Genomic DNA, 24,311 nt, shown 5'->3' on the forward strand with positions numbered 1-24,311 from the left:
TGACACAACTGCCCACTAGTACCTGAGAAGTACTTAGAACTGTTTTTCTAGCAGTAGTAATGGTTCACACCAAGCCATTTATTCACAGTCTGTCCTGGTAATTAGCTGTACTGGGGCCATGCATTTTACATGGCTACATCTATGGAAAGGAGTTTTTCCCCTCTCTACATCCAGCTGGTTTCTATAGTGATTAAACCTACAACCTTGCTGTCATTAGCAAAATGTTCTCACCAATTGGTGCAACTTTACCTAGAATACTGCCAACAGAAATTATGAAAAACAGCTGGGACCCTCTTAAAACTTTTTGAATGGAAGTAATATGTTTAAAAAAAAAATTCCTGATTTCCTTAACTATTAGTGCCCTTCTCAACTAGCTAAAGTGCTGTCTGTTAGCAAGTTGTATTTAACTGCTTTGGATTTATTTATAGTTATTCTCTTTATATTTGTTTTTCATATACTTATATAAGCCCATGTTGACCCTCCACCCCAGCTAAGAAGCTACTTGAGAGTAGTAACTGTTCCATGTATTGTCTTTCCATCCCTATCCTCTAACATAGTGCCTCTTATATAGTAATTGTTTATTAAGTCTTCATTGATTTATCAAAACTCATAAAGAATTTAAGCTGATTAAAGTACAATATTATTTATCCCAGGGGCAGCTATGTAGCACAGTGGATAGAGCACCAGGCCTGGGTTTATCTTCACGGGTTCAAATCCAGGCTCACATACTCAGTTGCTGTGTGAGCCTTGGGCATATCCCTTTAACCCTATTTGCTTCAGTTCCTCATCTGTAAAATGAGCTGGAGAAGGAAATGGCAAACCACTCTAGTATTATTGCCAAGAAAACCCCAAACGGGGTTACAAAGAATTGGACATGACTGAAGACTGAAACAACTGAACAACAGTTGTTTAGCCCTTGGTCCTTTAATGCTTATTCTATAACACTCTGCACAAAGGAGACCTCAGTAAATGTTGTTAACTGATGCTTTGTTTTTGTTGTATTTGTAAATTGTAAATCATGAAGTGATGTATTTACCACTCCCAAATCTCTATATAACATGATTTAATAACAGTCTGCTCATACAAAGGTCATAGATGGGTGACTGTGTGCATAACTATTTGATAGAGCAGTGAATTTGAGAAACAATTTAGCTTAAAAACTAGATAGGACTTTTCGTCCCTGAAAATATCTTAGAAAGTTTGATGGAAGGCTTATGAAATAAACTTGGAGTGTGGAATGATAAGGCTTAAGGATTTCTGCTGTTTCTGAGATTCTCCTCCCTTATTTTTTCATTTGGAGCTGGGCAGAAACTCAGCTGTTTACCTCTGCAGCAGCTGCAGAAATTGGAGAGTACAGAGTGTGACTTGGCTGACTAAAGATCAGTACCTGCTTTTATTACTTTTAAATCCTTGAAGCAATCCACTCACTCTTCAGTAAGAAGTTATCGAATGAGAAAGTCATCCTCAGATTTAGTACCAAAGGGAAGAAAATTCAATGGCTTTAGAGAAAAGCTTATCCAATAACAGGCATCACTGTTTGCATTTCAGTAATGTAAATTTTCACCATTATCAGGAGATCAAGTTCAGGTTGTTAAAAAAAAAAGTAGCCAGTTCAACCACTGGTGCTACTACCTCAGGTATTGTGAGAGCAGATTTTTGCCTGTGTGTGTGCTAGTCTCTGCATTAGACAGATCCTGACACAAGCCAGAAGTTAGACTTTTAAGGATGCTGCATGTGTAACACCCATCATTACAGATATGCAATTCAGCAAATGAGCTGATTACTTACTTAACTCACTTTTATATTAACTTTTATAAACAAGAGTTTCATCTTCTAAGCAAGTTTAAATTGAACAAGTTCAGCAGATATTCATTATGTGCCTACTTTGTGCCAGGTGCTATATTCAGATTTGGGGAAGATGTAGAATTTTAGATAACATGAGGTCCCTACCCTCGTGAATCATACGTAATAATGTAATAGGGGGACAAGATGCAAAACCAGAATAATATACGAGGTAGTACTGTGACACAATGGAAAGAATGATTGATTTGGAATCAAGGGTCCTGGATTCAAATCCTGGCTCTTCCACTTACTATCTGTGTAACTTTGGGCAATTCATTTATCCTCTCAAGGTCTCAGTTTCCTATCCTGCACAATAAGGAGCTGGGATAAGATGACCTCTAAGATTTCCAGCTTTAAATATATAATGATCACAAGTGATTGGTACATCTTAAATGTCAAAGCAAAACTCTCCAAGAGGTCCTAGGGTGGGAGGGAAATCTTTGTGGACAAAGAATTAAGGAAAACTTCATCACTTGAGAAAAGCTTTTTCTGTGTTTCTTTCTGTGCATATGTATCTTTAAAGTATTTCTGAGGTTCACTTTTCCACATATGCATCTGTGTAGGCTCTAACAAATAGAAACTCCTATCTTTTCCTTATTTTAGTAGAAAATTTAGTGAAATTTAAGTTTTCTTAATTTTTTATTTCCTTATAAAGTGTTCTGTCTGGATAGATGTCAGTGAGACTGAATTAGGAAGTACTCAGCATTCTCATGTGACTGATCAAAGAAGTCCGGTTTGTTTGGGTTTTTTTTTTTCCCTTTACTGATTTTTATTTGTATAACTGTTCTTGGTATTAAGTGCATTGCTTGAAATGGTGCTTTACAGCCTGAGTGGTTTTGATTATCTTTTGCCTAGTTGGATATACCATGAATGATCTCATCTTTCAATGGCAAGATGAGGCACCTGTACAAGTAGCAGAGGGACTCACTTTGCCCCAGTTTGTTTTAAAAGAAGAGAAAGATTTACGGTACTGCACCAAACACTACAATACAGGTAGGAACCAGTCACAATCCTTTATGATTGGGAAGGTAGGAGGTTTTCAATCATGCTTTTATAATTCGTCAGCTTCTTCCCAAATATATTGAACCAATTATTCTGACTGTATGTGAAATGTAAAATTTTTCTAGCATTAGAAAGGGAAGAAAAGTCTTTGAAACATTTGAATCATATGTTTACATAAATGCGTGCAATTATAAAATTGACTTCAATGAACCAAACAAGTGGCTGATGGCTGAAATATGCTCTATGTTAATTGAAGGCAAAAGAAGGCCTCATTCAATGAACAATGTTTTGTTTTGTTTTCCTGAGAAATATCCTAGATCAGTGGTGTCAAACTGCAACTGAAATGGAGGCCGCTAAACCATATATAAACCATGTAAACCATATGTGAGAATGTCTTCAGGATTTTGTTGACTTAGGAAACCACAAAGTGACATCCATGTTTTATTGTATTTTTATTTGTGTTGTTAAACATTTCCCAATTACATTTTAGTCTGCTTCAGTTGCATTTGGGAGTATGATGGGTAGCATGTGCCCTTAGGCTGTGAGTTTGACAGCTCTGCCCTAGACTGAGTGAGAAATATGAATTATTTCAATCCTCATGGGACAGAAACTGCTAAATCTGACTTCTGCATCAGCACAGAAAGAGGAAAATTTCCGTAGTGGTTATTGTTGGCCGCTCTGTCCTCTACATGCAGGTTACCCGGGTCACTTTGAGGGAAAATTGTGATGCAGGTAAAAGCTTATTCATTAGGTGTCCTTCCTCTGTTTCTTTCTGATAATTTCAGTCACACTAAGGTGTTTGGGCCCTCATTTCCACCTCTCGTTGGAGTATTTTGTTTGAAAGGAAACTGTAGGAACCCCACCACCACCAAGGAATATATCCGCAAAGGTCTGTAGCATCTGGCACACGTACACAAGAGATTTCATGGCAGGCCAGCCTTCCTGGTATGTCTCACATCATCCAACTACTACAATATGCAAATCAATTAGACTGATCAGGAAGAAAAGGCTAGTAGGGAATTACATTTTTCATTTTAGAGCCTTGAGCTGCAGCAAAAATACATTTGGAGCAAATTCAAATTCACATTGACAGTTTTTCCAGTGACTTTCTACTGCTGCCAGAATCTTGGCTGAACTCGAATTCATTCATCTGACAGTGTGTACACTATGGCATACTTGGAACTTCTTCAGAAAGTGTGAGGCGATTTTAAAGCAGCACTGGCAGAAAATATTCTTTATGGAAACTAAGCACATAAGCTTATTTAGAGAAAAAAATATAACATTTCTATTGAGCTACCAAAATGTTGTTGTTTTTCTTTATTCCGTAGTAAAGATGTGACCTACTTAAAAAACAAATATATCCATACTTCAGCAACCTGTAACTTTACTGGTGGGGGATATTCTCTCCACCAACATAGATTACAAGTCTTATATAACTGAAATAATGTCACTGAAGACCTTTCATGGCTAAAATATCCATCACTTTGTAGCCAAGGAAGTGACAAGCTTCTCTGAACTTAATCTGGTCTCTGGCTAACACACAAATACTCTCACTATACTCAGGCTCAAAGTCTTTTAAGCTGGGTAGCATTTGCTAGAGTCAAAGTCTTACTAAGAGTGACTTCAACACCTAAGGGAAACCTACAAGCCCTGGTGAGAGTAGGAGTAAGTCTTACTAGGATAGACTTCAAGAATCTATAGAGATCAACAAGTCATGATGAGAATTAGGACTGAGTAATATTTGAATAGACTTCAAAACCCAGGGACACCTTCAAGCCCTAATGAGAGTAGGATTGTGCTCTCACGAGCAGCAATAGTCCACTGACTCTCCTTTGATTCAGATGGCACTCTCATACTCCCTAAGACCTATCCCTTGCCCATCGTAGTTTAGAACCTAGGTGCCTAAGGAACTTTTCAGTAGTCCCTAAATTTCTCTTGATCTATTCCCTCATGGAACACGAGAAAAAAATGTAGAAATCAGTAACAGTCCAGGGTGTCTGTCCCATACTTCCCTGAGGTAAAAGGGAAAATTAAACTTTAATAATAGCCCTGGGTTACATAAGTATACATTTCACTTTTTAAAAAATTCCTCAATAAAATGAACTGCGCTAAACTTGAAGGCTTTTTTTGACCAAAATAGAACAGACTTGATATTTTACATCATTAAAAGTGTGAATAAATTGTCCACTTGGTGCATAAAAAAATTTCGTGAATTTCCTTCAAAGACAAAGTCATAAGGATTTTCAAAGAAAACTTTAAAGTGTTTTTTTTCTAGTAAAAAGTTAGAGGATAAAATAAAAATTATGTTCTGGCTCCTCTCTCTAATGCTGGAACTGACACCAAAAATTCAAGCTGGGGTGAAGCAGCATCCTAAAACTTCATTGTCTATTGGGTTTCTTGGTGTTACCATCTCTAGAATCCTCATCACAAAACTCTTCTCCTTCTCGTTTCTATGGATACTATTTCCATAATTAATATATTTGCAGTTTCATATGTAATCATATTTTTTATTCTGCTATGCTATGGAAATGCTTATTTCATAAATTTAAAATAAAATAAATTTTAAAAATAAGTAACATAACTGCCACTAACTTTAGAATATGTCAGTGTATAGTCTATGCTTTCTTTGTAACCAGAACAAATTGATCTGTACTATTTTTTTTTTTGCCTCAGAAGAGTTTTCTGGGAATGAATGCAAGAAGAGGCTGATGGAACAGTTAATTCTTGATTACTAGAAAAATTTGCAATATTATTTCATCATTTTATGTCCCTGAATCCCCATTCTTTTTGGTAGCCTTAGGATCAGTTTTTCATAAGGGAATTATTTTTCTCTACCTTGTTCTTTCTCTTTTTATGTCTTTGTTCTATTTTTAATCATAGTGGTAACCATAGAAATGGAAGGGTTTTGAAAAATATTTTTGTGACTACTTAATATTTCATGCTCCTTACCTAGTGAAAATATTATATGAAGAGGTGAGAATTTGCCCCTTCTTGTAGCAGTCTCCCAGTGGCAGGTTTAGAAGACATTAGTTCAAGTCCTGCTCTGCCACCTATTAGCTATGCGGAAGTCAGCAGTTCACAGTTTCTCTGGGCCTAAATTTCCCCATCTATCTAACAGAAATAACATTTGTACTGGCTACCTCTGGCTACCTCCTCATCAATAATGTCCTAATGTGAGGTGCCGTTTTACAAATGGCATATAATGTGATGGGCAAAATGGTTCTCTGTTACAATGTCAGTGCTTATGGGCCCTCTAGTAGGGGCTGACCCATCTTAAAATTCAACACAGGAGACCTCTGAAAGCAATAAATAGCCTGGCAGAGGCAAACTTAGGCATGTCAGGGGAAACTTCCTAATAATTAGAGCTCTGCTCAGTGCGTAATGGGCTTTCTGGGGAAATAGTGCTTTCCTCCTCAATTGGAAGTCTTCAAGAAAAAGCTGAATGACTACTTGTCAGATTTGGGTGGGAGGATTCTTTTTAAGGAGATGGCTATAAGTTAGACTAGATGGCCTTTTCAACTCTGAAGTTCTGTGACACAGGTTCAAGAAATTGTGCCAGGTTGGGCACCTAGCACCAGCCCTGGAATTAGGAGGACCTGAGCTCAAATCTGGCCTTAGACACATAACGCTTACTAGCTGTGTGACTTAACCCCAAGTTACTTAACCCCAATTGCCTCACCAGAAAGAAAGAAAGAAAGGAAGGAAGGAAGGAAGGAAGGAAGGAAGGAAGGAAGGGAGGGAGGGAGGAGGGAGGGAGGGAGGGAGGGAGAGAGAGAGAGAGAGAGAGAGAGAGAGAGAGAGAGAGAGAGAGAGAGAGAGAGAAAGAAAGAAAGAAAGAAAGAAAGAAAGAAAGAAAGAAAGAAAGAAAGAAAGAAAGAAGAAAGAAAGAAAGAAAGAAAGAAAAAGAAATTGTGCCAAGCCCTGTTTTCCTCCAACTCAACCCTATTTCTGGCCCCAAGTCCACTGAGGACAATTCTGGTATTGTAGCCTAGAGCAAGATAAACCATTCACCTCTACTGTTAACCCTAGGTTAAGAGCCACATAATCCCATCTCTAATGCAAACACAATCACATGTACATGCACACACCCCCAGCTTCCTGCCTTCCTCTAACTCACCTAATCTTAATCCAACTCACACTCATATACTCCAGCTTTCCACTTTTCCTGGTGCCCTCCCCCCGCAAACTGTTTGACATATAGTTATGTTTTCACCCGGTAGAACATAAGCTTCTTGAAGTTAAGGATTGTTTCATTTTTGTCTCGGAAGAACAAGCCAGTAGCACAGTGCCTAGCAAATAATTGGCACTTGATAAATGGTACAATGAATTGACAATCTTTTGTCCATTTTATAACTTTGGACCCAGCTCATGCACAGAGTGACCAATATCCTTGACCACAGAGTTTTGGACAAATGGATTCTATCAACACATCATACAATCAAAACTGCCTCGTGGCAGCTAACAGCACAGTGAATAGAGTGCTGGACCTGAAGAAATGAGTTCAAATTTGGCTTCATACACTGTGTTACCCTGAGCAAATCACTTAACCTCCGTTTGCCTCAGTTTTCTCAACTGTAAAATGGGAATAATGATAGCACCTACCTCAAAGGGTTTTTTATGAAAATCACATTAGATAATCTTTATAAAAAAAGCACTTGGCACAGTACCTGGCATATGGAGATGCTATATAAATGCTAATTCTCTTCCCTTCCCTCGTGGCTACTTCCATTAGGAAATATTATCTAGTGTTTCCTTCCTGTCTTAACATGATGAACAAAAGTAATAGGCTATGACACCATGGTTTTAGTAGGAAACATTACATTATTTCATATAAGAAAAATCTACTTAATAGCTGATATGACAAAGATATGTTCATGTGAAAATGAATGTGTGTTTTTCGTCATCATTAGGAAAGTTCACATGCATAGAAGTCCGTTTCCACCTCGAACGACAGATGGGCTACTACCTGATCCAGATGTACATACCTAGTCTCCTGATTGTTATACTGTCTTGGGTTTCATTTTGGATTAACATGGATGCAGCTCCAGCCAGGGTAGCTTTGGGGATAACAACTGTGCTGACTATGACCACACAAAGCTCAGGATCCAGAGCTTCTCTCCCAAAGGTGAGTAAACCTAGCATTTTATAGTTACATATATTACATGAATCATCGGCAATGCTGGAATTATCCTTAGCAGATGATTCTTCTAGCCTTTACTTAGCCGTAATGTGATGTGCTATACATCCCAAAATGCATCATGAATGCATGCATGCACATGTGTGTGGGCACACATATTACACACGCACAGAGCAAAATTACAAAGATTGCAGCATTCTCTCCCTTGTTCTTTTATATTACAAGCTTTGCCTCAGTTAAATATGGTTAGTTGCTTTTTGCTCCCTAAGGGAGTGCCAGTTGACAAACATCAATTTCCCCTTCTATTGACGTATAGGGAAGGAATATTTCATAGCCTACCCTAGAGTTCTTCTCCAGTGTCTCACAATATTCATCTTTGTGTCATCTTCATCATAAAAAATTGTATCCATCACTGTGAAACTATAAGTATCCATGCACATATGGCAATGTGTTTTTTGTGACTGGCATTGTTCTTTTGGAGTGGACTGTGCATTGCATTCTATTCTTACAGTCATGTGCATCTGTGGTTTGAATTTTCTCAAAATATGCAAATGAATGCACTGGAAATGTGTTAATTATTAGTATACTAATTCATGTCCTATATTGCTCTCTCTGCTCTTCTAAGATTTAATAGTGGAATATCAGAGTGAAGTCTAATGTTCATTATTAACATTTTATGATGTTTTCAAAATGTCTTATGTTAACTAGTATTCCATGAAATATTGATCTGATTATAAATTATATATCTCATAATTTTAAGCTAATGAACCTTGCCATTTATTTCTATTTTCACAAACATACTGCAGGGCTTCCTTATTATTAGCTGAAATAATGGTCGTTCCTTTGCTAACAAATGCATACTTTCAATATTGATTTTCCACACAGGCTAATCTGAGAGAAAAGCTTGTTTGTTTTAGGAGCTTTCATGTAGAGGGAAGACAACAAAATTTCAGTTTGGAGAATCACATTAATTCTTTCTGACTTTGCTTTCCTGCTACTTAAATTATCCAGATTTTTTTTAAATATCTAGTTTACCACGTCCCAATATACTGGGTAGGCCTTGGTAGAGAGGCTTATCATTTATGTCTGGGCAAAGTTCAGTTATGAATTTGAGGTCTGTGTTGTATTTAATGTTTGGGTCTTTGGGATTATTCTGAGTTTTTGTCATTTCTTACATGTGTTATATGCATATTGTATATCAATAACAATGTCATCCTGTATAAACAAATGAGATTTATGATCAACCATGAGTGGAGAAATATCAAATATTTATTGAGCATTTAATATGTGCTCGAGTACTTTGGTGAGATACTAAGATTTTATGGTCCTCACCTCAAAGAACTTACAATCTAGTCAAGAAAAGAGAAAACTAACATTTCTGAAGAGCAGTGGAATATACAAAATAAAATACAATCAGAAACTAAATTAAGCAGCGTAGACTATGAGTGCTATAGGAATTCAGGGGAAGATGGAACAATGAAGGCTAACTAGAAAAGCTTCATAGAGACTCAGGGACATAAAGGAAAGATCAGATTTGGGTAGACTGAAAAGAGGTGCTCAAAGTGGTCAAGGAAGGAGACTTAGTGAAGACACAGATGGTAATAAGAATTTCCTGTTTTAGGGATTTTTTTTTACAACTTACATACATAAAATGCATATTTATAAAATTTGGGTATAGCACTAAAAACTAGGAAGAAAACTTAATATTTTAGATGACAGAATCCAGATTCAACAAGATTTTTGTCAGGCTGTAATAATAACTAGTGTGTACATATAACTTCAAAGTTTGCAAAGTGATTTACATGTTATCTCATTTTGTCTGGAATGAGCCAAAGGAAATTTAGTCTGAACCTGGACAAGTGAAATTTAATAAAGAACAACATGATGTCTTTCACTGCTGTAAAAAAAAATAATAATAATAACTGCCCAATTATCAGATAGGTAACAAAAACAAGTTTGTGTAAAAAAAAAAAAGTTGATTCTGAGATCAGTCCAAGTCATCAGGGTAACATATCTGCCAAAATAGTCATTGTGGTCCAGATTTGTTTTACGCTGTTCTTGTCAGACTACATCTGGATCATTGTATTTAGCTCTGAGTGTAGTATTTTAAGAGCACTATTAATAAACTAGAGCACATCCAGATGAGGTTAAAAAGGATGGTGAGGGGTGCAGACAACCAGATCATAGGATCATGGGTTACAGCTAGAAAGAACTTTAGAGACTTCATTTTACTGATGAGAAAACTGAGGAAGACAAAAGTTAAGTGACTTGCCCAGGATCGTAATGTCTGAGGCAGCATGGTTTCCTGAGTCTAAGCCACTGTTCCTACTGGCTTCCTCCTATGAGAAAGTAGAGAATGTTCAATATGGAAAAAAGAAAAAAAGAAGTTTTAGTGGGCAAGACAGCTGTCATGAAATATGTTGAGAGCTATCATGGATAAAGAAAATTCCATATTCTAAAGCTCCAGAAAGTAGATCTGGGACCCATTCACCAGACATTTCAAAGAGGCAGATTTCAGTTCAAAATGAGGAAGAACTGCACAGTGAACAAGATTTCCCCAAGATGGAATAGCCTACTAATTAGGCATTAAGTTCCCCATCACTGGGAGGGTTTGAAAAGAGGCCAAATTACCACTTCTTACAAATGTTAGAGGATTCTTAGCATTAGAAACCAGACACTGCTGAGGTAGGCCGGCACAAGAACAGGTGTGAGTTCAAGGCCGTAGAACTGGTCAACTTTCTCTAAGCCACTAGCTGTTAAACTCCTTCCTCCATCCTCAAATTTTCCATAGTGACAACTGTGATAACATTCCATGGATTGTTAGTTATCTGACATGAGGGCAATATAGCAATGGAAGATAAAGCCTGGAAAAAAAGCAAACTGGAAGGAGACATATGTACTACTAAGGGAAGTTGGACTTTCTGAGAATTACTGCCACAAAATATATTAAAATAATAGTAATAACATCTAGCATTCATAGAGCACCATTAAGTTTTATAAAGTGCTTTATAGACATTATCACACAGGACCTTGCAACAACCCTGCAAGATGAAGGCAACAGAATTATTTGCACTTTGTAGATGAAGAAATTGGGGCTGAGAAGAGCTTCATAACCAGAGGATTTTTCACTTGATACTGGAGGCAATTGGTAGTCACTGGAATTTATTGAATAGGAGGGTGACACTGTCAGATGCATACTTTAGGAAGATCATTTTGACAGCTGAGTGGAAGAGAGTCTTGAACATGGAGTGACTTGATGCAAGCTTAATGTTTCTGTTATTCAGTCGTTTCACTTGTGTCTGACTTTTCATGACGCGTTTGGGGTTTTCTTGGCAAAGGTTTGCCATTTCTTTCTCTAGCTCATTTTACAGATGAAGAACTGAGGCAAACAGGGTTAAGTGACTTGCCCAAGGCCATATAGCTAGTAAGTGTCCAAGGGCATGTTTGAACTCAGGAAGATGGTTCTTCCTGACTCCAGGCCCAGCACTCTATCCACCATGCCACCTAGCTGCCCTAAGCCTTGTGTCGTAAACATATGTTGGTTGAGGTATCTGCAGACTGAGGTGGAGAGAATAGTAAAATAGAGATGTGGCACATGAAAGGGTTAAATAAGATGATTCCTGAATAGATATTAGGGGAGAGAGCTTGATTTGTGTTGCTCATGTCTCCTTGGGCGTCTGTTTCTACTTTGGCTTCTGCTCTGATTACTTCTAGCGTAATTAAGACTGCTGGTGATGACTGTGTGTGGTAGTGTGGAGAATATGGTCTGACTTCCAGGGCCTCGTCCTCTCTGTCTACCTCAATGACCGTAGTGCTCCAGGAACAATGCGGGTCAGTCATCTTCAGGTCTTTATAAATGCTATCCTTTAAGGTCATTTTAAATTTTAAATTAAATCAAGATTATATGATTCTATATGAAGGCTTTAACTATATTACACCAAGATAATAAACTGAAAGGCAGAATTGTATTGCTTAGAGGGCAGTCTGAGAGTTGTGTCTAACCTCAATTTTTGTGTGCTCCCAGGCAGTTCTCTAAGACTATAATTTTCAGAGTCCGTACAGTTCCACATTAGTAAAGGCAGTTTCCTTATTAGGAGCTCCGTACTCTGATGTAAGCACACGTGGACAAAAATGAATATAACAAAGCAACTGAAAAGTGAAAAATTCAGCCTTATCCCCAGGCTTTAGGTCTGTGATACATCGTATAGAATCATAGGATCAAAGATTTAAACATGAAAGAAGTCATCTCCATCCAATTTAATTATTTCTTTTTCCAACATCCACCTGAATCAATTGACTATTTGATTATCCTCTATACACAACCATATTTCCACCAGAAATTGCCTTTGACAGACTGTCACTGTTGTTGGTTCAGATTCAATTTGATAAAGCAATTTGCAATGTGTAGTTAGTGCATCTTTTATCTTATAACATATTAGTTTGTAAATACAGGTAGGTCTTAGAAGCAAGAGAAAAAAAAAGGAGAGTGAGGGACTATGACTGCAAAATAAGCTTAGGGTAAAACAGTGATGGAAGCACCAGAGGAAGAGGGGAATATTCAGGGATGGAGGGAAAGGAGAGGAAGAGAAGGAAGGGGAAAGAGGGAGGAAGGGAGAAAGAAAGAGAGACAAAGAGTAGGAGGGAGAGTGGGAGAGAGGGACAGGAACAGGGAGACAGGTACAAATCAATTATAACTATGTGTGTATCCAGTCTCACAGTTAATAGACTTTGAAGTGCTGTTAACATTGATAGAGTACTAAGAGATGTTAGTGAGATTCTTAGATTGGGACTAAGACGGATAGAAAAAGCTGACACCTTCTGAATTTGCTTTTCAATTTCATCACGGTGAAAGTTAAATGTAGAGAAACAGAAGTCACCCAAAATAAAGTATAACATGTCTTCAAATATTTGAGCTACAAATTATGCCATCCCAGAGTCATAAAATACAGAGTTGAAAGGGACTTTAGAGATCATGTAATTCATCCATCTCATTTTGAAGCTGAGAAAAATGAGATCCAGGTATTAAGTGACTTGTCCAAGGCCAGTCACGCAATTAATGGCAGAGTACAAATTTTAGAAAGTCACTTGATTCTTCCTCCTAGTCAAATGCTACTTCTGTTATACCACTCTGCTTGTATATTAATTGCATCACATTTCTTACAAATAAAATCATTATCTTTAAAAAAAAACCATCTTTAGTGCAGAATATTGATGGTTAAGCTGGGAAATGTTTAACAAGTGGCTCTCTGAAAGAAAATATATGCGTGATTCACTTTTAAGTTTAATCTTCATTAACATTTTCCCCATCACTGTTAAGTCTACATAATCAACAGAACAATAAATTAAGGCCTGATTTTCAGTGTTGGCCGATTTCCCCAGTGCAGATGCTTACGCTAATAATAATCTTTTGAGAGCCTCTAGGAGCTGGGTCCAGCACATCGTTGTATTCACAGGCATCATGGAACATAAAATAGAATGGTTGGCTTGGAGTCAGGAAAGCCCATGTTCAAATCCCACCTCTAAAAGTTCCCAACAATATGTCCTTAGGCAGGTCACTGGGTTGTGATTCACAGTGTTGAAGGGAGTCCTGAGACCAGGAGTTCTCACACTGAGGAATTCATAGAACCATCAAAATGATTTACTACTGGTTTTAAAAAACAACAGAGCAATCTCTCAGTGAAACAGATTAGGAAGACAATATAGAGAAATAAAGTAACTTAGCAGTCTGGTATCCCATAAAACCAGACTCCAGCTCCTGGGAAAAGGACACGCTATTTGACAACTTTTGAGAAAACTGAAAGAGATACTCTATTGGACCTATATCCCAAAGTGATCCAAGAAAGATGGAAAGGGTCCATATGTACAAAAATATTTCTGGTAGCTATGATAGTACTAGGAAATCATTAAATGAAAGGACTGTCCTTTAGGGAATGGCTGAACAAACTGTAGCATATGAATATAATGGAATATTATTGTACCTTAAGAAATAATAAAAAGGATGGATTCAGAGAACCTTGGGAAAACTTGTAGCAACCACTAAAGAGGGAAGTGAGTAGAACCAAGAGAACAATTTATACTGTAACAACATTATAAAGGCAAACAGCTTTTAAAAGACTTAAGATCTCTGCTAAATATGATGACTGAGCATGATTCTGGAATGATGAAGAGCTATGTTTCCCATCTCCTGACAGAGAAGTATTGAACTAGATATGCAGAAGGAGACATTCATTCATTTTGTCCTTCATTCTCAAAGTGGACCATGAAATCAGGAAGGTGATGTCCTGATTTGCAAGTGAATTGGATCTAAGTATGCATATGTAGAATGAGACACAAACTATTGGAAAGGAATGCTGTAGGAATTTGTTTTACTTGACTTTGTTAGGTGAGTTGTGTTTTTCTTTTTCTTTTTAGTGGGGAAGAGGTGAAGAAAGAAACAGATTTTAATTTTAAAAATTAAATTTTTAAAAGAACTCAAATTTTTCAAGTATACACATATTTAATTAAGAATTATTCTGAAAGTAACATCTGCAGTTTCATACTATTCCTTATAAACCTGAAATGGAATACATCTGCTGTTGCTACCAGGGATGAGTCACAATGTTCTCTCAGAGCCCATGCTCTGAGTCCTCTCTTGCCTAGTGTTCTCAAAATACCCTTTCTCCATTGACTATTCCAACACGATCTTTGTTACTTAACATCTTAAAAAACTTTTATCATTTATCTTTGCTCTGATGCTCCTTATTTCTAACCAGCATCAGGTTTTGAATAAAGCATGAAACACACAGAAGATTGCAAATAGTTATCCAGAAATGTTACAAAATGCAAAAGCCTTTCTCTGGGGCATGCATCAGAGGATGCTGAATTTAATTTTGTAATAAAGACTGTTTTTCAAATGGCACAAAAGAGAGAAGGAAAGAGAATTTTGTTAAGGGGAAGGCTAACTTGAAAGCAAAGTCCTATAGCAACCAAGCAAGGAATTTAGCTCTTTTGTACCTCAGAGAGGTAGCATGGTATGACAGATAGAATGCAGGACACAGTGCAGATCTCACTTCTGACACTTGGAACCAAAAGCAAGTTGCTCAACTACTATGATCCTCAGGCAATTGTCTAAGAGTAGAAATTACAAATGGGCTGGGATCTGCATGAGCAGATACAAAATTAAAATTCCTTGGTGTTACTTAGGTCAGTAGCTGAGAAACAATCATGCACCTTTCTATGTATTACTAGTAAAACTCAATAGAAAGGGATACAAAAAGAAATTAAACCCAATTAACTCTAGAATGTAGAAATTATTTGAAAGTTTATTTGCCAAGATATACACTGGAACAACTGCTAGTTGTGTAGTAATGTAACTACAACACATTCTTTACAGGAAAAACAGACCATTTTTGAATAGAGAAATCAGATTTGTCCTACTTGCCTCCAGAGGGCAAAACTAATACTAATGTGTTTTGACAATTACTCCTAGTTTACGGGTGCAAATAAGGAGAAATTTCTTAACAATTAGAATTATTAAAATGTGCAATGAGCTACTTTCAGCAATAGTCCCCACCCTATTCCTGTTGGAGGTCTTTGAGCAAAGAGTAAACGGCATCCAGTAAACTAGATTCTGAGATCATTCTACCTTGCATCTGCTGCCCTGCCTGGTTTCACCTCCATTGAACAAGATGCCTTCATGATGAGTAGCCTCTGGTATCCCATTCCTCTTCCCACTACTCCTGCTTTCCTACCTCATTTCATGTGATGTCTCTTCCCTTAGATTGTGAGCTCATTGAGGTCAGGGATTTTTTTTGTTGTTGTTGTTAATTGTATCCCTAGTGCTTGGATAAATGGTTATTGAATTAGATTAGATTGGCCTATGGGGATATCAGAAAATATCAATTTCTATTCAGGTATGGGTTTGACTACATGACCTCTTTCAACTCTGAAATTTCGTGATTCTCCAAATAGTTGCCAAGCGTATATTTTTTAACACAAGCTGTAGAAATGCTTTAGATACATAGATACACGGACGTTTCTATATCATATGTTACAAAGAAAACCATACCAGATCTGGAGTCAAAAATAGGGGTTTCCATTCTTGTTCTGCCATTCACTATCTCTATGACTAGGGTAAAGTCACAACCTCTCTGGAGGTATAACTTTAGCATTTCTAAAATGGGGTTTAGGGAAAAGGGAAGGGACTCAAGCCCTGTCCTTTCTGGCTCTAAACCACATGATCCCGTGATCCAATCTGACTAGTATATCCCACTTAAAATGTGCTCTAGCATAGACTAACAGGAGTTTGAGGATTAAGACTCTAAATGTATCTTGTGTTCTTGCCTGCAGTATTTTGGCTTTTCTGAAATCAATTAGTCATCACTGTTGGCTAGCACTAAATTCACAAAGGACAATGTAGCTATAATGAGGGGAAAGTCATTATAAAATAAAACTACTTTTGAGAATTTATGTATGTGATTAAGCTTTGTATTTGTTTGTAATTACCAATAAATGGCTCATATTCTTCTGTATCCCCCAAAGTGTTTTGTACAATGCCTTGTGCATCACAGGAGCTGAACAAATGTTGATTTGCTTTATCTGCCTGCTCTGAGCTTCCAGAAAATCCCTTCTCCAATTCTTCCCCATGTTGTGGAGGAGGCGCTGGGGTCCCACATACAGTGACATGCTCCCCAAATTGTTACTGGGAACAAAATATGTATCTGTGATCTCAAGATCAGTCTAACTAAATGTGGAAAGACTCGTCACCAGCGGTTGGTCACCAGGTATTGACTTATTTTGAGGGCAGAAACACATGAAGCCATCTGAAAACAGGTAGAGGTGTTGCAATCTATGTCTATTGCAAGGAGCATCACAGAGCAAGGAGCATAGAAAGAGTGCTGAATTCAGAGTTAGAAAACCTGAGTTCCAATCCTGGTTCTACTGTTTAATATCTGTGTGATGCTGGGCATCTTTAGGTTCTTCTTTATAAAATCCTTAGGTTCTTCTTTATAAAAGTTCACAGTTTAACAAATATTTATCAAACAACTACTACATACCAGGCACTGTGCTAAGGTCTTTACAAATATTATCTTCATTTATCTTCACAATAATCCTGGGAGGCAGGTAGTATTATTATTCTAATTTTACAGATGAGCAAAATGAGACAGACAAAAGCTAACTGACTTGCCCAAGATCACACAGCTAGTAAGTATCTGAAGTTGAAATTGAACTCAGGTCTTCCTGATTGCAAATTAAGTGCTCTACCCACCGTACTATTGTGCTATCCTTAAATAAAAGAGTTGGACTAGACAACCTTCAAGACTGCTTCCAGCTCTGGGTCTACAATCATGTGTGATCCTAGGTGAAGCTATGTAAAGTTAAGAAAGCAAAATAATATATAGTTAACATAATATCTCCACAGGATAAGTAGGAAAATCTAGTTTGGAAAGTGCATGTGAGGTCTTTAATACTCTGTGGCTCCATTTGTTACAGTTCCAAGTCAATGCAGGCAGATTGCTCCTTCAGGAGTGGGTCATTCCAATGCAAATGGGGACTCTCAAATGACCTGAAATACAACTTTTAACTTCTGGTTTGAGACAAAAGTTTCTTTTTACATTGCTCATGGGCCATTGAAAATTTCAAATCACTTTGCAATGAACCAGATGCCACTGGGTAGACCTACAGGATTAAGTAACATTTCCATTCAGAATAGACAATGCCATTTAGGCAGACACTCAAGTGTAGTAGCTTTCCCACAAACACTGGAAGCCATTTTCTCTGAGGGGTATTGATGTTCACTCAGAACCTGAATTAAACTTTTTAAAATTATATTACAAGTATAGCCTACATAATATCATTAATGACTTTCAGGAGAAGATGATAGGTGAAAAGATATCACTAGGGGTGGACAGTTCATTTGAAACAAATAGTATTTGTTTTGTATCACAGGTAATTGGGCACAAACAATTGCCTTGGCATTGTGCAGTTATTACAAGGGGGTTTTGTTATAATGTATTGCTAACACTGTTAGTAAACAGTATTTCCCTGTTTGTTACTGTAATCTGCCTGTCTCCCTCGCTGTTCCCTCCTTACTTCAATAACTATTACAGTTTACCTCTTCATCACACCCTTGTCTTCATACTTAGAAACCACTAGGCGTTCTCTCAATCTAGTCTGTGTTCTAGCTTCACTTTCCTACTGTATGGTCTTAACTCCTTTGTTAACCAATTATTCACTGAATTTGTTGGATCATCCATCTTCTATCTTCTAAACACAGGTGTGCCGTGATACTCTTTCCTGGATCTTTTAGTCTTCTCTACATTACCTTCATGATTTCATCTGGTTCTATGGGTTCAATCATTATCTCATACAGAAAACTTCTCAATACCAAAAATCTCTATTCTCTCTACAAGATACTAGCTTCTTCATCACCAATTGCCTTTTTGTTCTGTTATCATCTGAAACTAGCATGTCTAAAACCAAACTCATTTTTCCTTTCCCTATTCTGCACCTTCTGTAAACTATCCTGTTTCTCTGGAGCACACTATGATCCTTCCAGTCATACAGGCTGCATGTCATCCTTGCTACTTCCCTCTCCTCTAATGGGTTTTTATTCAACCTACCTCTACACTATCACTTGCACCCAACCTCTTCTTTCCACTTACACAGTTCTATCTCAGGCCTTCACCCCTTCTCCCCTGGACAATTGAAAAAAGGAAACTAATTTGATTTCCCTGTTTCTGATCTATTTCATCTTCTACCCATCCTCCATAAAACTACCAAAATAATCCCATTAAGTAACAGGTCTATCACGGTTACTACCCTTCTCAAAAGCCACAAACCAAGGGTGGAGCCAAGATGGTGGAGTAAAAGCAATAACTTGCTTGAGCTCTCATTCAAACCCCTCCAAATATCTGTAAAAAATGACTCTAAAACATTCTAGAGCAGCAGAACCCACAAAAAGACAGAGTGAAACAAATTTCCAGCCCAAGACAACCTAGATGGTTGACTGGAAAGGTCTATTGCACCAGGCTGGGAGAGGAGCACAATTCAGTGTGGGCCCTACCAACAAAGACCAGGTCTCAGCAAACCTGGAGCAGGCCTCAGGGGACTGAATCAAGGGGAGCTGGAGTGATTTCCAGACTTTTCAGCCAACAAACACCAAAGACAACTTAGAAGGTCAGTAAGAAAGGTCTATCAGACCATGGTGATAGAGGAGCTTGGTAGGGCCCCAGTCCCAGGGCAGCCCTGCGGTAATGGATGCTTCTAGGAGCTCTCAGACCACAGACCAAGAGAAGATCAAGTGGCTGACCAGAGTGGGATCACAGGAATCTCTTTGCTGGTGCTGAGGCAGGATTCTCTCACTTTGCCCATGCTTGGATCTGAGTTGCAGTCCTATGTGGTGGTAAGGGGGCGAGGAGGAGCACTGGCGTGGTAGAGCTTGTGATGGTAGTGAAGAAGAAATCCTCCTCACAGATCCAAGACAGAAAAGAGTGCTTGTGGTCACTCATAGACCAGAGCGCAGGCCAGGAAAGGAATAAATACCTCACCTTTGATCATACCATCTTGGAAGAACTGAAAATTTATAGGTTCATAGAAGTATCTCTGAAAACAGCTGCACAAAACCCCTGAAGCTTGGGACAGTACATTTTACACTCTGGAAGCAGACCCTAACTTTCATAAAGAGTTTTAAAGTCAAGTAATTGGCTGGGAACATGAGCAAACAGAGTAAAATAAGTCAGACCATAGAATCTTTCCTTAGTGAGAAGATCAAAACATACAACCAGAAGAAGACAACAAAGTCAAAGCTCCTATATCCAAAGCCTCTAAGAAAAATATGAATTGGTCCCAGGCCATGAAAGAGTTCAAAAAAAGATTTTGAGATGCAAGTAAGAGAAGCAGAGGAAAAACTGGGAAGAGAAATGAGAGTGATGCAAGAAAATCATGAAAAACAACTCAACAGCTTGCTAAAGGATACCCCAAAAAATGTTGAAGAAAACAGCACCTTAAAAACAGACTAACCCAAATGGCAAAAGAGGTCCAAAAAGCCAATGAGGAGAAGAATGCCTTAAGAAGCAGAATTGGCCAAATGGAAAAGGAAGTCCAAAGCCTCACTAAAGAAAATGTCCTTAAAAATTAGAATTAGAGCAAAAGGAAGCTAATGGCTTTATGAGAAATCAAGACATTATAAAACAAAACCAAAAGAATAAAAAAAAATAGAAGACAATGTGAAATATCTCATTGGAAAAACAACTGACCTGGAAAGTAGATCAAGGAGAAGTAACTTTAAAATTATTGGACTACCTGAAAGCCATGATCAAAAAAAGAGCCTAGACATCATCTTTCAAGAAATTATCAAGGAAAACTGCCCTGATATTCTAGAACCAGAGTGCAAAATAGAAATTGAAAAAATCCACTGATCACCTCCTGAAAGAGATCCCCAAAGGAAAACTCCTAAGAATATTGTAGCCAAATTCCAGAGTTCTCAGGTCAAAGAGAAAATATTACAAGCAGCCAGAAAGAAACAATTCAAGTATTGTGGAAACACAATGAGGATAACACAAGATTTAGCAGATCTGCATTCAGGCATCAGAGGGTTTAGAATATGATATTCTGGAGGTCAAAGGAACTAGGACTACAATCAAGAATCACCTACCCAGCAAAACTGAATATAATGCTTCAGGGGAAAAAATAGATATTTGGTGAAATCGAGAACTTTCAAGCATTCTTGATGAAAAGACCAGAGCTGAATAGAAAATTTGACTTTCCAATACAAGACTCAAGAGAAGCGTGAAAAAGTAAATAGGAAAGAGAAATTATAAGGGACTTATTAAACTTGAACTATTTACATTACTACATGGAAAGATGATATTTGTAAGTTATGAGAAAGCTCAGTATTAGGGAAGTAGGAGGGAATATATGTAGACAGAGGGCACAGGGTGAGTTAAATATGAAGAGATGATATCTAAAACATGAAATTAAGGAGTAAGAGAGGATTGTACAGGGAGAAGGAGAAAGGGAGAGGTAGAATGGGATAAATTATTTCACATAAAAGAGGGAAGAAAAAGCTTTTACCATGGAGGGTAAGAGGGGGGAGGTGAGAGAGAATTAATGAATCTTACTCTCATTGCCTGTGGCTTAAGGAGGGAAAGACAAATACACTCAATTGGGTATGGAGATCTATTTTACCCTACAGGAAAATAGGGATTAAGGGGATAAGAGAAGGGGGAAATGATAGAAGGGAGGGCAGATTAGGGGAGGGTATAATCAGAAGCAAACATTTTTGAAGAGGGACAGGGTCAAAAGAGAAAATTGAATAAATGGGGGGTGGGATAGGATGAAAGAAAATATAGTTGGTTTTTCACAACATGACTATTATGGAAGTGTTTCGCATGACTACACATGTATAACCTGTATCAAGTTCCTTGACTTCTCAGTGAGGGTGGGTGGGCAGGAAGGAAAAGAGAGAATTTGGAACCCTAAATTTTAAAAACAATGTTAAAAATTGTTTTTACATGCAACTGGGAAATAAGATATACAGGCAATGGGGTATAGAAATCTATCCTGCCCTACAGGAAAATAGAAACGGTAGGGATTAAGAGAAGGGGAGTGATAGAAGGGAGGACAGATGAGGGGAAAGGGTATTCAGAATGCGCACTGTCTTGGAGTGGGGAGAGGGGAGAAATGGGGAGAAAATTTGGAACTCAAGATCTTGTGAGAATGAATGTTGAAAACTACAAATAAATTAATTAACTAAAAACAAACAAAAAAGCTATAAATCCTGCATTTGGCATTTATAACATTCTAGAAACACCTACCTTTCCAGATATTTCTTATTATTCCCTTTTACACACACACCCCCACCCCCACCCCATTCCAAACAATTGAGCGTACTTGCCCCAATCTGATATTCCATCTCTTATTTACATGTCTTTGTGTATCCAGTCTCTCATACCTGGAATACCTTTCTCATCTCTACTTCTTACCATCTTTGATTTATTTTAAGGCTCCAATCTTGTGCCAATCAAGCAAGTAAGCATTTATTAGGCACCTACTATGTACCAGAAGCTCTCCTGTGAGCTAGTGATACAAAGATAAAAATGAAATAGTCCTTGCCCTCAAGGAGTTTATGTGTTTTTTTCCCCTTGAGAGACAATATGGCATATATGAGTATAATACAAAATAAATACAAGCACTTGGGGTATAGCTGAATAAATTACAGAATAAGGATATAATGAAATGCTATTGCTCTGTAATAAATAAAGGAACAGCTGGTTTCAGATAAACTTGGGAAGACTTATGGATTAATTGAGAGGAGAAAGTATGGAACTAGAAGAATAATTTAAACTATATCAACATAATAAAATGAGTAATTTTTAAAGTCATAAGAACTCTGATCAAACTAGTTGTCAGTCACAATTCCAGAGAATACATAATGACCATGTTGTCAACCTCCTGAATATATCTATATCTATATCTATATCTATATATATATATATATATATATATATATATATATATGTACATATATATACTTACATACAGGTGATGTACTAATATACAGAATGAAACATACATTTTTGGATATGACCAATATGAGAATTTGTTTTGCTTGACTGCATATTTGTCTTAAAAGTTTTGCTTCTACTTTTTCCTTTACCCAATGGTGAGTGGGGAAAAATGCTTGATAGTTGAAAAAATACAAGATAATTTGCTGGCAATGGGTCCTTACAACCTTTTCTGATGTCCCAGTTGGCATTGATCTCTCCCTCCTTGGATGACCTTTTATTTATTTACTGATGTAGGTATTGAATCCTGCCAACTTCCCTTTATAGGTAGGAGCAATTCCATTTCTGCCTTTATATTCCTAGTGTCTTTAACATAGCAGGTCCTTTATAAGTTTTGTTGAAATGAAGTGAATAGTCCATATCATGCAGGGGCATGCCTGTGCTTCTTTCCAGAACTATCTATTGCCATTCTGAGAAAAAAGGAAGGAAGGAAGGAAGGAAGGAAGGAAGGAAGGAAGGAAGGAAGGAAGGAAGGAAGAAAAGAAAGAAAGGAACAGAAAAGAAAGAGAAAGAAATGCTGGAGATGGGGAGACTACTGCCTAATCTATGTCTAGCTGAGTACTTAAGGAGAGCAAGCACAGAATAGTAAAAATATTTGAAAAGAGAAAGTTTCTCTACTTCCTGCTAAAAGAAAGGAGTACAACTTATTTGAAACTTGTTGAAGTTCAGCAGTTGCCGTAGTAATGTACAAGAAGCACAAATAATGTGATATCTTTCTTATGTGCTTATCACATATTAAAATATAAAATTTGGCAGTTGGATGAGACCTTAGAGATCATCCTGGACAAGGGTTGATAACTTGGGGTCCCATAGATTGCAGGAGATCCATGAATTTGAATGGGTAAAAATTGCATCTTTATTTCCATACAATTAGTTTCCTTTTTCATTTATTTACAAACATTATCCTGAGAAGGGGTCCATAATGCAGAAAAGATTAGTCCAACTCTTTCATTTTATGCATGAGGAAAATGAAGACATGGAGAGTAAAGTGACTTGGCTATTATTATGTATTTCCGGTAGCTATTTTATCTTACTAGACTGAGTTCCATGAAGGAGAGGAGGGAGGGAATTAGCATGTATTACATTCCTACTATGTGCTAGGCACTGTAGTAAGCACAACTGTTCTCCTTAATTTACATTTGAGGAAACTGAGGCACAGAGGTTAAGTGAATTTCCAGGGTCACACAGTTATTAAGTATCTGAGGCCAAAGTTAAACTCTAGCCTTCCTGATTGCAGACTCGGTGCTGTCAGCTGCCTGAAGGCAGCAACTATCATCTATTTTTTTTAAATCTCCCTAACACCTTGGACAATGCCATACAAAGCTTTTGGTTTTGGATTGGATTCTAGGCTCTACTGTCATAAAGCAACTGTCAATTTACTATTTCAGTTCATTCTGTTAGTGTTAATGCAGCACCAGAGTATCTCAGTTACTCCTGCAGAAGATAATAGACACTGGAAATATCTGGCTGGAGAAAATGGGAGAATTGTAGCACCCACATCATACACACATTTCAATTTTAGTCACATTTCTCATGCACTATGAACTTCCTGAAAGCAAAATTGCATTTCATTACATTTTTTTCATCTTGGTGGCTAATTTGGAATCAGATTCTAAGTACAATATAAACAAGAGGAAATATGATCATCTTGTATTTGAAAAGCTTCATATGGTAATGTTCCAGAAATAGCTCTTTTTCAGAAAGAACTAAGTTTTTAAAAGTTTACTCTTTTATTTTACAGAAACTGTCTGGTATTTAGGTGAGGGAATCCGGCAAACACCTCC

General features: G+C 37.5%; 1 protein-coding gene across 1 annotated transcript in view; it reads left to right on the top strand.

Moving 5' to 3' along the window:
- Positions 1-24,311, top strand: part of GLRA3 (glycine receptor alpha 3) — a 174,150-nt gene that overhangs the window by 134,378 nt on the left and 15,461 nt on the right. The window contains exons 6-7 of the mRNA XM_078148847.1: positions 2,698-2,835; positions 7,755-7,969. Of these exons, the coding sequence (XP_078004973.1) occupies positions 2,698-2,835; positions 7,755-7,969 (353 nt within the window). The remainder of the gene's footprint in view (positions 1-2,697; positions 2,836-7,754; positions 7,970-24,311) is intronic.

This window comes from Phascolarctos cinereus, unplaced genomic scaffold (assembly GCF_003287225.1).
Source record: "Phascolarctos cinereus isolate Bilbo 61053 unplaced genomic scaffold, phaCin_HiC Scaffold_9;HRSCAF=440, whole genome shotgun sequence".
NCBI classification, from domain to species: domain Eukaryota; kingdom Metazoa; phylum Chordata; class Mammalia; order Diprotodontia; family Phascolarctidae; genus Phascolarctos; species Phascolarctos cinereus.